The 15,063-nt window shown below is 37.5% G+C and overlaps 1 protein-coding gene across 14 annotated transcripts in view; it reads left to right on the top strand.

Moving 5' to 3' along the window:
- The window catches only part of LOC105479413 (putative golgin subfamily A member 8D), a 128,757-nt gene that overhangs the window by 32,267 nt on the left and 81,427 nt on the right, over positions 1 to 15,063 (top strand). For 6 of the 14 annotated variants that reach the window (XM_071100574.1, XM_071100566.1, XM_071100563.1 and 3 more), the window contains one exon: positions 3,046 to 3,141. In XM_071100574.1, coding sequence (XP_070956675.1) covers positions 3,046 to 3,141 — 96 coding nt within the window. Of the gene's footprint in view, positions 1 to 2,573; positions 2,623 to 2,934; positions 2,965 to 3,045; positions 3,145 to 11,060; positions 11,108 to 15,063 lie in introns of those variants that run through there. The other 8 variants (XM_071100569.1, XM_071100568.1, XM_071100567.1 and 5 more) reach the window with 4 other exon arrangements.

Genomic DNA, 15,063 nt, shown 5'->3' with positions numbered 1-15,063 from the left:
GATACCATCTCACATCAGTTATAATGGCAATCATTAAAAAGTCAGGAAACAACAGGTGCTGGAGAGGATGTGGAGAAATAGAAACACTTTTACACTGTTGGTGGGACTGTAAACTAGTTCAACCATTGTGGAAGACAGTGTGGCGATTCTGCAAGTGTCTAGAACTAGAAATACCATTTGACCTAGCCATCCCATTATTGGGTATATACCCAAAGGATTATAAATCATGCTGCTATAAAAACACATGCACATGTATGTTTATTGCTGCAACAATAGCAAAGACTTGAAATCAACCCAAATGTCTATCAATGAGAGACTGGATTAAGAAAATGTGGCACATATACACCATGGAATACTATGCAGCCATAAAAAAGGATGAGTTCGTGTCCTTTGTAGGGACATGGATACAGCTGGAAACCATCATTCTCAGCAAACTATCGCAAGAACAGAAAACCAAACACCGCATGTTCTCACTCATAGGTGGGAATTGGACAATGAGTTCCTTTGGACACGGGAAGGGAAACATCACACACCGGGGCCTATTGTGGGGAGGGGGAAGTGCGGAGGGATAGCATTAGGAGATATACCTAATGTAAATGACGAGTTAATGGATGCAGCACACCAACATGGCACATGTATACATATGTAACAAACCTGCACGTTGTGCACATGTACCCTAGAACTTAAAGTATAATAATAATAAAAATAAATGAAAAAAAGCAAAAAAAGAAGAAACCCCGTATCCATTAGCAGTCACTCCCTATACTTGTCTCCCCCACTGTTGATCCTGACAACCTCTGATCTAGTTTCTGTCTCTGTAGATTTGCTTATTCTGGACGTTTCCTATAAATAGAATCATCCAAAACGTGACATTTTGTGACTGGCTTTTTAGATTTCAACAAATCTTTGCATAGTTATTATGTGGTTGTACAAATGTACTTTCTTTTGACCTGAAAATGCAAAAACTTCATTTCTTCCCACTTTCTGAGACTCTGCAACCTTAACGGAAGAGTGGGGTACTTTAAAGGAAAGGTGGTGTTGGTTGGGTAATGAGTAACAATGTCTACTGTATACTTCCTTTTCCTAAAACAAGTCCCTGTCTACCGTCAGCATTTCCAAAATTTGAAGATCAAGTGTGGTGTTAACTCATTAACTAATGACTAGACTTTGAGCAGTTGTGGAAGCAAAATTTCAGTGAGTGCCTGGATGTTCTGTTAAATCAGTGAGTGCATATTCTATACAATACTCTGTTAGCCCAGTGGCAGATTTAAGGAATGAGAGATAGATTTCTATGTTTCAGAAATCAAATACACAAAGAATAAAAATTTTTAATCCCATGATTCTTCACCCAAGTTTAATTTTTTGGAGAATTTATCTTTTAGATTTTCTTTCCTTCCATTAAACTTTTACTTTGAAAGGTCCCAGGGTTTGAGCAAAACAAGTGGGAAAGACACTTGCTTGGATTCTCCAGGATAAGGGAGTGAAGAGGACTTCTTTCCCTCATTTTATTATTGAATAAAGTCACGATAACAATTATTAAGGTGAAAGGTCTACAGTAGAAGTTTTTAGATGCCTTCTCTGCAAAATAATTTGGTTTAGTTAACACAAGTGTGCCTTTGGTTAGCTGGAATGGAAGATGTGCAGGCTAGAGTGGTCTTGGCAAGTCTTCTGGGGGGAAATACAACCTTTGGAAGGGTAGGAAGCCGAAGGAATCTCAGGCAAGGGAAAGGCATGGGCAGAGCCCCAGAGGAAAGAACAGATTGTGTTGGACTTGGTGTCCGCATAGACCTAATGAGTGGACTTAGCTTTTGTGTTTTCAAAATTACCACAGTTTGTGTGATAAAACTGTCATTCCCTTGATTTTATTTTAGGCATGCTATCTGTGTATTTTGAAATTCAAAATAACATTAAAGGAGAAATGAAGTTATTTTGTTTGAGAAAGAGTTAAAAGGTTGAAACATCTTGCTCTAAATCATTTTCTAATGGGAGATTTGGTACATCCCCAAAAGATGTCTTTGGTTCAGAAAATAGTCTTCAGACCTGGAAAGGACTTGAGGAGTCCCAGAGAGGAGCTGCATGGTCTGAACCATTTGATTCTCACAACAGAATGGATGAAAACAATTTGAACCATGAAACCATGCAGATGTTCATATTTTGGATAGGGGAAGGTCAGTGCCATTGTCAGAGGAACAACTCTTGGCCATCACAGGATGGGAGAGAAAGTTTCAGTTGTAAAGAATACTTAAATGCCATTTAAGGAAACGGGTTCTTCTGCCCCTATTCTTTGGAATATTTAGGGCTAAGTTCTTAGTTTTCAACATCTTAAAAATTTGTATTTGTTCTAAGAGTCATTTCAAACAATCGACTAGAATTTCAGAGCAATTACATGAGAGTAATACCATTAGAATTTTTAAATTACCCATAATCCTATATCCCTAACAAGTATGTTCATGTTTGTGAGTTCTCTTCTTATCTTTACCGTGTGTATACTTCCTTAGTAATGGCACGTAGAAATTGTTTAAGCAAGGATAATTCTTGAGATAAATTTGTATGTTTCCTTTTTTCTTTTTAAGGTATGTATTGGGTGGAGGAGTGTTATGTATGGAACGCTGCACAAAACAGGTGATTATTTTCTTATAATACTCAATTTTCACCCTAATAGAGTGTTTTGATTATGTAAGTTAGATTGTAAGTAGAAGGTTCTCTTAAAGAAATTTTAGTGTTTTTTTTTCATAGCTCCTACTTTCAAGAATGAAAAAAGTAAACCAGTAAAATGACATTTTGCTTGGTGCTGGGTCTATGCTAGGATAGACATTAAGAGTGACCTTTATTTAAGGTTCTAATTTGCTTATGTTGGGCACTGCCAACATTGGTTTGTTGTTTTTTGTGAGATTCTGGAAATGGGCCAATTTTACTTTTTCCCCTTGACTCCAGACCTTTTCACACTGATCTGCTGCTGTTGAGGTATATGCCTTTTCGTTAGGCCTTCTCAAGTGGAAATCAGGAATGCTGCTGTGTTCTAGAGAAGTTTTGTTCTTCCTGTAGGGCTGAAGCAGTGCCTACTCAATAGAATCGGTCATTGTGCAAAGAAATGCCACCTGACTCAAAGGCAAAGCCAGAGTGCAGCTTGGAGCAAAGAAGGTACTTTTATTAAGAATTTTACAGAGACCATAAGATATATTTTATATTACTTTGTGAGCCTTCCTCCTGTCTTGACTTAGTTCTTTTTGAGAGAATTCATTTCATTTTCATTTGGTTTGTTTTCTTCTTGTTGAAAAGATGGTCTATAGAAAATATAAAAGTATAAGAAAATTAAAGATACTAACTGATAATTGCTTCATGATTTAGTATCTGCTTGTTTAGTCTTTGTTATATTTACTGTAGGCAAATATGTCTGCAGTTATAAATTAATTATTGGTCTGTATACCCTAGTAAGTTAAAAGTTATATGTACTTCGAAGTTTTGCCAAATTGAGTTCATGCTATAGACTTAATTCCTGATGAGCATTTATGTGCTAGGCACTAGTGTTTTTTAAAATTAATTAACTAATTAATTAATTTTTCCTTTTTTTCCCTCTGTGCCTATGCTTACCAAGTCTTTTTATTTTTCACGTTTTATTAACTCTTTCAATTCTCTTAGTAACTTAAAAAGAGGGTATTACTAATGTCCGCATTTTGTAGATGAGGTAACTGGAGGTAGGTAATTTGTCCAAGGTCACAGGTGGCATAGCAAGGATTAAAACCAGACAGTCTGGCTGCCAGCACCCAACCAAGAGGAGCTGAGAGCAAGACGGGGCAGAACGATGTTGGTCAGGCTGGTTTTCTGTTCAGTTAACATGGAATGCAGGCTGTAACCTTAATTCTAGGACATTACTGAGAAAGCCTTCCAAAGCGGTAGGTTTTTTTTTTTTTAGCATGACCCTGACTTTTAGCAAGAATTTGTGATTCAAAGGCAACATGGTGCTCTAAGAAGCTTCCGTTCATTCTTATGGAGGGACTGGTAGTTGAGCTAAATAGTGAAATCCTGGAGCACACAGCCTTTAGGGCAGCTTCTGACCTATTTCTATGGTCAGAAAAGACACTTGTCTTTCGCTGCTGCCCACAGCCTCCAGTTATTCACCTTCAGAATTTCCTAGGCTATGATCACATTCAGATGAGAGATCTGTTTTGTTTTTTCCAGGGTAGGAGAAAGGGAGTCACCACCTATACTAAGCAGTCTAGTCTGTATATAAATGAGCGAGGTCGGGGAGCCAAATTTGTGAACCTTGTGTAACCCTGAGATTCTCCAAGAGAATCCAAGAGAATGTCAGGATTACACATGGTGGTAAAGTGGTCTCATGTTAGTTGTCTCCACAGCTCTCATCAGAAGCAGACACAGATACTTTTTGTGGGAAAGCACCTCTAACTTAAGCCTGTAGGATTCCCAATGATTAAAAGCAGGCAACTATGAATTCAGTGAAATCACAACATTCAGGTAGTTAACTCAACATATTTGAGAATTGTCAGAAACAATGAATAATCCCAAAGATTATAGGTTTTGGAATTATCAGATACAGAACACAGACTTCAATTATTAGAATTGTGAGAAAATAGTTACTTGTGAAATCTAATATTTATAAAAAAAAAAAGATGGACTTATAAAATTGAGCGAGCAGTAAGACCACCAGGAATGATGAGGAAGACCTGAAAGGAAAATGGATGAAATAGAACTTACAGAAATAAAATATATAGCTGGGTATGATGGCTCACACCTGTAATCCCAGAACTTTTTGGGAGGTTGAGGTGGGAAGAAGGCATGAGCCCAGGAGTTGGAGAGGAGCCTGGGAAACATGGTGAGAACTTGTTTCTACAAAAAATACCCCACCACCACCACAAAAAAAAAAAAAAAAAAAAAAAAAGGCTGGGTATTGGGCACCTGCCTATAGTCCCAGGTACTCAGGAGGCTGAGGTGGGAGGATCACTTGAGCCCAGGAGGCCGAGGCTGCAGGTTCATGCCCCTGCAGTCCAGCCTGGGTGACGGAGTGAGACTCTGTCTCAGAATAGAATGAAATAAGGAAATAAAAAATGTAATTGTTGAAATAAGAGACTCAGTGGATGGATTAGACACCAGAAGAAAAAATTAATTGGTTAGATGATTATCTCCAAAAAGTAAGTCAGTATGTTATACAGAGAGACATGGGAATAAATGATAGGGCAGAAGATGGTGAGATTGGGGAGGGGGAGAGGGAGATCAGAATGAGGTCTAAAATATGTCTTAGATGAATTCTAGGAGGAGATACTAAAATTATATTAGAAAGTGAGAGAAATAGAAGTTCCAAAGGATAGAAGGAAGACCACGTAAGTCAGTCACAACAAATGCAAATGGACTAAAGTTACCAGTTAGACAGATGGAACTAATAAAACAATATCCAGCTGTTTTGATACATCATATTTAAAATACGAGGATGTGAAAAGATTGAAAGTTTTTATAAAGGAGAGAGAGTGATAAAGATATGCCAGTATATATTAACCAAAAACAAGTGATGGAGCTTTAGTATCAAACAAAATAGGGTTTTGGTACAGAAAGCATTAGTAAGAACTTGATGCTAAATGACTGTTAATTAGGAGGATGTAGCAATTTTCATATTTTATGTACCTATCAAAATAGCCGCAAAATACAGAGGAAAATCTGATAAAACCACAGGGAGAAATTTACAAGTCTGCCATTGTATTTGGAGATTTCAACATACCCTGCTTACCATAAGTAAGTTACACAGAATGCCCATATATAGGTTTGAATAACCTATAAATGAAAATGATATAATGGACAAATATAGACCTCTGTACCCAATAATTAGATATTCTATACTCTTCTCGAGCATATGTGGACTGTGGGAGAAACATTAATTATATATTAATCCATAAAGCAAGTCAGAATATTTAAAAACAATTGGTACCATCCATACCATACAATTTATAATTTAAATAAGAAATTAAGGTTAGAAGGCAATAATGAAGAGATTAACCAAAAGCTACATGAATTTGGAAATTTAACACCCTTGTAATTCATGGTTTAAAAAATCCAGTGAAATTTTAGAATGCTTAGAATTGAACCATAGTTAGAATACTACTATCTACTCCTCTCTACTAACTACTCCTCTCTTGCGCCCTCTGCGTCCCTCTTCCTATCTGGAACATTCAAGAAGCTAATTGTTTTCAGTGAAGAACACCTCAAATACTGAAAAGCAGAAACAGAACAGATGTCATTCTCTGATCGTAGTTAAATCTATAAGTTAGTAACAAAACCAGAGAACAAATGTTGATTTGTGGAATTTTAAAATTCATGCAAACAGCCATTAGGTCAAACAGGTATTTGGAATTAAAACTGTAGAATATCTAGAGAATAGCAATAAGGCAATCATTACTTATTAGAGACTAGAGGAGAGCTCAGAGGAATGTTCATTGCCTTAAAATCCTTGTCATTAAGAAAAGAATGAAAATGAATGAAACCTCTAACTCATTCTTAGAAAGAATGATCAAAAAGCCTGAAGGAAAGCAGAATGGGGAAATTATTAAAGACATACAAGCAGAAATCAGTGAGTTAGAAGAATAGAAGGGGCTAAATCCCCAGTACAGTAAAGCCGCTGCAGAAACATTTCTTTAAGCTGGGCTTTGAGTACCTTGCTACTGATAATTGAGAATGGGAAAGGCCAACATTCTTATTTTCTCTTCATGTTTTGAGTGGTGGGCAGTAGGGTTTGGAAGTGACTGCTTCACAATCATTTGGGAGCTTCAGGGTATAGGTACTTTGTATATACAGTTTGTCTCTGAATCTTTTATTTTTGTCCTTTTAGTGAAAATACGGACTGATTGAAAAATGCTTTTTCATTAAGTTAAGAAAAGCGTGTTTCTACACATTTTATATCTTAGTTTTTTGGCTGCATTATGGCAGGGCTTTACTATTTTAAAGAGCTCTTAGAAGTTGCAAAAGGTGACCCTGTATAAAATGGGAGAAGTGGCTAGGCATGGTGGCTCACACCTGTAATCCCAGCACTTTGGGAGGCCAAGTTGGGTGGATTACATGAGGTCAGGAGTTTGAGACCAGCCTAGACAACATGGTGGAACCCTATCTCTACTAAAAATGTAAAAAATTAGCTGGACATGGTGGCAGGTGTCTGTAATCCCAGTTGCTGGGGAGGCTGAGGCATGAGAATAGCTTGAATCTGGGAGGTGGAGGTTGCAGTGAGCCGAGATCACCCCATTGCACTCCAGCCTGGGTGACAGAGTGAGATTTCATCTCAATTAAAAACCTCAATGAGCCTGTTAAGCAAAAGGAAAATGGAACTTACCTGTAATTAGAAGTTAACCAGAAGCTTTCAAAAATATATTAGTTGACAAGGCAGTCATGAAAAAGAGGAAAATCATTTATGTGATCCCTAATAGTAAAATATATCAAAACCAAGGTAAAATTAGAAATAGAGACATTTTCTAAATGAAATTCAAGGCTGCCAGAATAGAAGGACAGTATCAATATAATATAATCTCTTTTCCATTAATGTTTAAAACTTGTCCTATACTGACCTATAAATTTGCCCCACTGATGAAAAGGAATCTGAAAATCGGGATACAGATACTGTGGGAAGAATGATAAAATTGAACTTAATTGCAGCAACAGTCTAGTCCCTGGACCAGGCCCAAAAAAACAAAACAGAAGCATACTCAACTAGGATTAACAATTCAGTTAGCAAGGGGCCAGGAGGCCTATTGTAATTGAGTGGTTTTCAGTCTCTGGAATACGTGGAATTACCTAGAAGCTTTTCCACACCCAGACTTTTCAGATGTTCTCATTTGTTAGGCCTGAGCCAAGGCCCAATTCTATATTTCTGCTTGTTCATTTCCTGTAGGTAATTCTGATACATACAAAGAGTAAAGCCTAAGAACAATTCCTTGAATATAGTGGCAACCTCTACCTGGAATAGTCCAAATTCTAATTACCCTGATTCCTCCACCAACAGTTCCCAAACTCGTGTACTAGAAAGCCTTGTGAATGCTCTTTGGGAAAAACAAAAACAAAAAACTCATGGCCATATAAATTCGTTGTTCTGAGGGGTCCCGTTGAATTTACCAAGCATTTCAAAAATTGATTTGTTAATCAATAATTGCAATGTGCTGGGATTACAGAATGAGCCACCATGCCCAGCCTTCCATAAGGCATTTAAAGGCACTTCCAAAGGTAGAATCAACAGACTTGCCAAAAGTCAGTGGCAAGATCTCTAGACTCAGACTTGCCTTTAAGTTCCAAACCCTGGCAACCCAAAGCCAATCAATTGTCCTCCCAGAAGGACATCAGATAGCAATTAGCACATGGTCTTCGAATTCTCCAGATCAGCTCCAAAATGATATATACTACTAACAGGGGAAACATTGTGAACTGAAGTCTTTAACAGATAACATTAATCAAAAACATTTCTCCGGGTAAATGATTACGTATAAAATACATTTCTCACCAACAAAAGCCTCTATAAATTTCAGACTGATCTGATGACAATTTAACTTACTTTTAAAATGCATAATTATGTCAAATAAATGCCACTACAAAGGCCTGAATACAATCTCTGAGTCTCAGGTCCTCCCAATCTTCTCAATTTCACATTTGATTATACATATATTTGAGAGAACATCACTCATTATTTGTTTCAGGAGTATTATTGAAATATTATCCGATATTTCAGATATTATCAAAACTAGTTGACTGGAAGTCAGTGCTACTCTTTCTACTAAAAGAGTAGGATCCTCATCAGTAGACAGAGACATATAAGAATATTCATACTACATCTACGAAGTGTCAGTATCAGGCAGTGGCTTCAAAGCCAAAGTGGTGGTTGAATATAAAGTGGAATTTTAATTGGCGAATGAGGCAGGTAATGAGAAATGCTGATTCAATAACAACATGAAGTCCAGGAAAGCCTGTGGTTGTGAAGAATGTTGAGCCATAGAGTCCACAGAGATAGGAAAGGGGGCCTCGAAATATGCAGAGACTTGTAGAAGGGTAAAGTAAATACCTGAGGTAATTGTGATGGGTAGTGCTTGAAGTATTTGCTTTTGACTACTTTCTATTAGGCTGTCTAAAACCTTGGAAGTTTCTTGAGAGCAAGAATCAAGTCTTTTACAGCTTCCAGCATGCCTCTGTGTACACAACAGGTCCTCAATGAATAATTTGTTACCCTACTTTGTCATTAAATATAGGACATGCTTAGCTATACAGCATGATGTGATTTGATCATACCCAAACTACAAGTGGAGAATAGCAGCATTGAATCTGTTTAAAAACAACACTCCCTATACGCTTTCACCTTCATAATATATTTGTTTGAATATTGGTTCTACCCATATGTTTTTAGGTAATAGTACGATCTGTGGTGTGCCTAAGTAAAACTATGCCAAGAATTTTATGGGGCCAAGCAAATACACTGCTCTTAGTTTTGATTAAGATTTTAGATGTTCGGAAATATAAATTCAGATATTGGACAGTGAGGGTTTTATTTTGGAGGATGGAGGAGATTGAAGTGTTGGGGTAAGACTGCTAGGCTCTTTGAGACTTGTGTATGGGGGTGGGGAGAATATACAAGTTTACCAAATCTTGTAAATTCTCACAGTGCTTAGTTTTGTGACTGCACAAAAACTGGCATTGTTTTTCCTAGGTTTCAGTGGAGAAATGTAAGCTGTGAGTTTAACATCCTGTTTACTGTGTTTTGGTCAGGATTTTGCAAGTTTTTGTGGAGAAAATTATATTGCTTTTTTATCCTGTTTGTAATGTATATGTATATCAGTATGCTTCCTTGTGTTTTATTGTGGTAAAATTGTATCTTGCATATAGATAAATAAGACTATTAGTGTAGATTTAAAACAATCTTTACTCTGAGGTGGCAGCCTTGTCCAATGAACCGTATGTTTAAGCCTTGTATATATATCACACTAGAGCCCAGCATGGTGGCATGCACCTGTAATCTCAGCCACTTGTGAGGCTGAGGCAGGAGGATTGCTTGAACCTAGGAGTTTCAGACCAGCCTGGGCTACATAATGAGATCCCATCTCAGTCAGTCAATCAACCAATCAGTTACACAAAAAACATCAAGATCTTTCTTGCTCTTTTAGAATGTCTTTCCCAGACATTCTAACAAATGTCTCGGTGCCTAAAACAATGAAAAGGGTTTATGACAGAGTTACAGCAGTCATCAGAGAAAGAAAAATCCTGGACAGATTGCAAATGTATACCAGTTATGAATTCCTATGACTGCAGTTGAAATCCAGTGTTATTTTTATACAGTCTTTTTGGGTGTATCTGTGTTTAATAATTTGTTTTCAAATTTAGAAGACTGTAGCTATGGATTCTTCTTATAGAACTTGACCTTGAGGGGCTCACAGTTTAATGTAACAGAGAACTAGAAACCAAGAATTAAATGCAGAGAGTGAGGTTTTGCAATACAGGGTGTATACAGGGTGCAGAGAAGCGCTGTGGCACCATATTCTGGCCTCATCTTCTACTGCTCTAGACTTCCTGAAATGCCATTTCCTGACCCTAGCTGGACCTCTCTCTGTAGGTGCCATTCTCTCTCCTTGGAACCCTTTTCCACACCTTCAGTGCCTGGCAAAGTTCTATTTCTTTGGAAGCTTCTTGACACCGGCCTCTAGCTCATCCAAATAATTGATTTGTCTATATCTCTGTTATTTTTTTTTATAAATAATTACCATCAATTCTTATTATTTGCAGTAGTAATATTCTATAAAGTTGGTTGGAACACTGAATTAATCAAACACCAAACCTTTGTTTCCAGGGTAAATATATACATATATACATATCTCACTTAGGTTATAATCTTAATTCCTAAAAACAACTCATCCTGGTAGATTGAATTTTCTTTATTTCCAAAAGAATAAAGGAAATACAGAAGTGTTAAGTGACTTACCTGAAGCCATTCTGCTAACAGGTGCCAGAGTTATGATTCAGATCCCATCCATTTGGCCCCAGAGCCACAGCATCTTACACTACCCTGCACTGTCCTCTACTGTCTCAGTCCTCAGGTCATCTTTGTATGAGAGTTGAAACAGGAAGACCAAGGGTCACATTATTTGACCTTAGCTTGGGACGTGTGCAAGGAGTGACAGAGTTTTCACTACTGTGTGTCTATCCAGGAGTCACCTTGAAAGCTCCACAAGTTTTAATTTGGGGATTACAAAGACATTTTAGCAAGTATTCAAATTTGCAAATATGGGATTTACAAATAATGAGGGTCAACTATATTTGTGAGTGATTGCTGGGGTCTGTTTCATGGTAAATCCTTCCCCCAGTAGTGTGCAATGTTTCTTTAGCTTCTTTGATAGTTTATTTATTCATTCATGTATTTATTATGTACTTACTATAAGCCAGGCTCTGCTTTAATCTGTGATGAACAAGCTGGAGATTAAGGTCCTGCCCTGTGGATTTTATATAAGAGTAAGAAAGACAGATAGCTAAGTCTGGAGCTCAGCAGGTGAGGCCCAGGTTGGAATTATAGATTCACTTGACCAAGGTGAAACCTGGTGTGTGCCCTCCTACTACACATCCCCAGACATACTTCCAGAACATTTCTGTTCTATTCTTGTGTATAAACTCTTCCTTTTGAGCCTCTGTTCGTTGACACATGTCAACATCTACTTGTCTTTTGTTGATTTTGAGGCCACTTGCCCATGTAACTGGCAGGACATTGAAGAAGAATCATACCGACCTGGTTCTTCTACCTACCAGCTGAGTTACTTTGGTCAAGCTCTTGGACTTCTGAGCCTGTTTCCTAATTTCAAAGGTGGTGATATGATGTGTTAGGCCCTGGTGGGTTGCAAGGAAGAGGTACACACTTATGACCTTTGGTGATGAGGGCCGAATGTTAACTTGGATGGAAAGCCACCCAAGCAGCCATATTGTTGCTGGCCCTAGTACTTTCAAAACCTCACAGAACACTAATTTAGCAGTATTTAGGATAGGATTTGAGCTCTGAAGAACTATAGTGTGGTTATTTGTTCATATGTCTGTTTTCCATACTAGACCATGAGCTCCATGAGGGCAGGGTCTACAGTTTCATCTTTCTATCCTAGGCACTCAGTTCAGTGCCTGATACATACTAAAGAGACACAAATGTTTCAAAAGTTGAGGAATTTTCAACTCTTCCTGAAAGAATAGGAAGATATAAAAGCTTCTCAGAGAAGGTATTATTTAAGCTTGCTGCTTTCTTTCTTTCTTTCTTTCTTTCTTTCTTTCTTTCTTTCTTTCTTTCTTTCTTTCTTTCTTTCTTTCTTTCTTTCTTTCTTTCTTTCTTTCTTTCTTTCTCTCTTTCTTTCTTTTGAGATGAAGTCTTGCTCTGTCACCCAAGATGGAGTGCAATGGCGTGGTCTCAGCTCACTGCAACCTCCACCTCCCAGGTTCAAGCAATTATCCTGCCTCAGCCTCCCGAGTAGCTGAGATTACTAGCCTCCACCATTATGCCAAGCTATTTTTTGTATTTGTAGCAGAGACAGGGTTTCACCATGTTGAAGTAGTTCAAGACTGCAGGCTGGTGTTGAACTACTGACCTCAGGAGATCTGCCTGCCTTGGCCTCCCAAAATGCTGGGATTACAGGCATGAGCTACCATGCCCAGCCTATTTAAGCTGATTCTTTAAGGGTGAGTAGAAATTTTTTCCAGATGACTAAAATCTTGAGACATTATTCCAAGCAGAGACCAGCAGGTGCAAAGACACAGGGATATAGAGATGTTGAAGTTTAGCAAACACTGCTAGATTAAGAAAACAAAAAGGAAACAATCAAAATCAAAACTTAACATTAAAAATCACCAAAAAAAACTATGAATGGGCTTGGCGAGACGTCACGTCACAATTGAGTTAACTATCACTCAGTAATGGATGTAAGTTTTAGGGAAAAAACATAACATTCTCAGGTTGTTGGCAGAGTATCTAGAACAATTTAGAAATACAGGTATTGAATTCTGGGAGTAATTACACTGTAGTGAAATCATTTCCTTCTCTGCGTATGAAGCATGTATGTGTCACACTCTGTTCAAGGTGCTGAAAATCAGACTCTTCTCAAGGAGGTCATGAGCAATGAAGGGAGATGGATAGGTGAGCAACTGATTATCATGTGACAAGTGAGGTAATAGAGATGTGACTAAAATGCTATCTAAAGAAGAAGAAAGGAATTACTTGTAATATGTGGAGTGCTGGGGAAATATTTCTGAAATGAAGCTGGCCGGGCCCGATGGCTCACACTTGTGATACTGGCACTTTGGGAGATGGAAGTGAGGGGATCCAGGAGGATCTAGGAGTTCAAGACCAGCCTGGCCAACAGAGCAAGACCCTACCATCTCTATATTTGAAAAATAATTAAATGTTTTTAACAAAGTGATATTTGAGCACTCTGGACACCATACAAATGTGGGACAGACAGAAGGAATATATGCAGCTTAATTTGGGTTAGCATTTTTTGAAATTTTATATTGTAGAAGTATACATATTTACTGTTGTGGAATTAGAAAGAATTGACAGGCAAGGAGGGCGGTCTACAAAGCACTCCATAGATCCATCATACTGAGACAATGCTTAATGCTTTGATGGATTTATTTAAACTTTCTGTGTACATTCATGTATTGTATGCATACATGTGCATGGTTAAATGGAACGTGTTCTCCTTGGTGTTCTGTTTATCCATTTATTGTTATGAAGTAAGTCCCCAAAGAGTACGTTTGCTTTGGCCGAGAGAGTCTTTTGCTACATACTGCTGTACTTAATGAAAACTAAAAAAGGGGCTAACTTTTCAGCCTTGTGACCTTGTGGTGATTCAAGCAGAGGCTTCATCAAAGGCAGATTCAGAAATGAACTTGGTGTGTGCAGGTGGTTGACACTATTGTTTGTAACAGTATGATAGGGATGACTTCAGTGTCCACCAACAGGAACTGGTTAAGTAAACTGTGGTCCATACAAATGATGCATACTGTGCAGCTGAAAAGAAGAATGAGAAAGACTCTGCACTCATGTAGAAGAACTCAGATTGATGGTGTGTGTGTTTTAAAAGGAAGAAGGAATGGTATCATATGTGTGGTATGCTACTTTTTGTGTTGAGAGAGAAGAGTAGAATAAGAATATACATGTGTATTTGGAAAGATAAATTCTGAAATGATATATAAGAAACCAATTAAAAGTGTTTGGCTGTGGAAGGAGAATAAGACTCTGAATGGGATTTTGCCACATACTTTTATAGATAGTTACATTTAGAAATTTTCTGAACGATATGTACACATGACCCTTTTAAAAATAAGTGAATGAAGGAATGAAGTAGGATTATGAGAAAGAGATAAGAAAAAAGGATCTAAGGGGCTGCCCATCTTTTTAGTACCCAGTGAATACTAGTATGTAACAATAGCAGCAAAAATTGGAAGAGTAACCCCAGGAGGGTAGGGAGTCAGCCTTTCCTTTGTCCTTTCCTCAATTTCATATATTAACATATATTCTGAGAACAGTAAAACAATTTGAAATAAAAATGTCTCCAGATCTCTTAAAATAAAAGGAAGATGGGCAGCTTTATGTAGTGCACTTCCCACAAATGGGCTGGTTTCCCTCAAGAGGCAGGAGTTCTAGCCTACTTGGGATACACACGGGAGGAAAAATAAGAAAAAGAAAAGAGATTTAAAGATAAATAAATGAAAATAACACTTCTCCCTGATTATAAAGGAAATCACATTCTTTTTGTAATAATTTGGATGACAAATATTAAGAAAAATCTTTAATTTGCCACTCAAAACATTCTGGTTTGTTGTTTTTTATACTTTTTATACATGTAAATATTTTCAAAAGTAGAATCATATTAGATAGTCTTTTGCCAATTACTATATTTTGGGCATACTTCTGTGACAGGAAATATATCCTAGCATCATCATTTTTAATAGCTGGATGTATATTAAGTTTATCATTGCCGCCACAGAGGTGAATTTTCTTATATATACATTTTAATGGAGTTGAGCAAGCATTTTTGGACTGAATTCATAGAAGTAGAATTTCTGGAG

Source organism: Macaca nemestrina, chromosome 7 (genome assembly GCF_043159975.1).
Source record: "Macaca nemestrina isolate mMacNem1 chromosome 7, mMacNem.hap1, whole genome shotgun sequence".
Lineage (NCBI taxonomy): Eukaryota > Metazoa > Chordata > Mammalia > Primates > Cercopithecidae > Macaca > Macaca nemestrina.
This window is presented reverse-complemented; position numbering and strand designations above follow the sequence as displayed.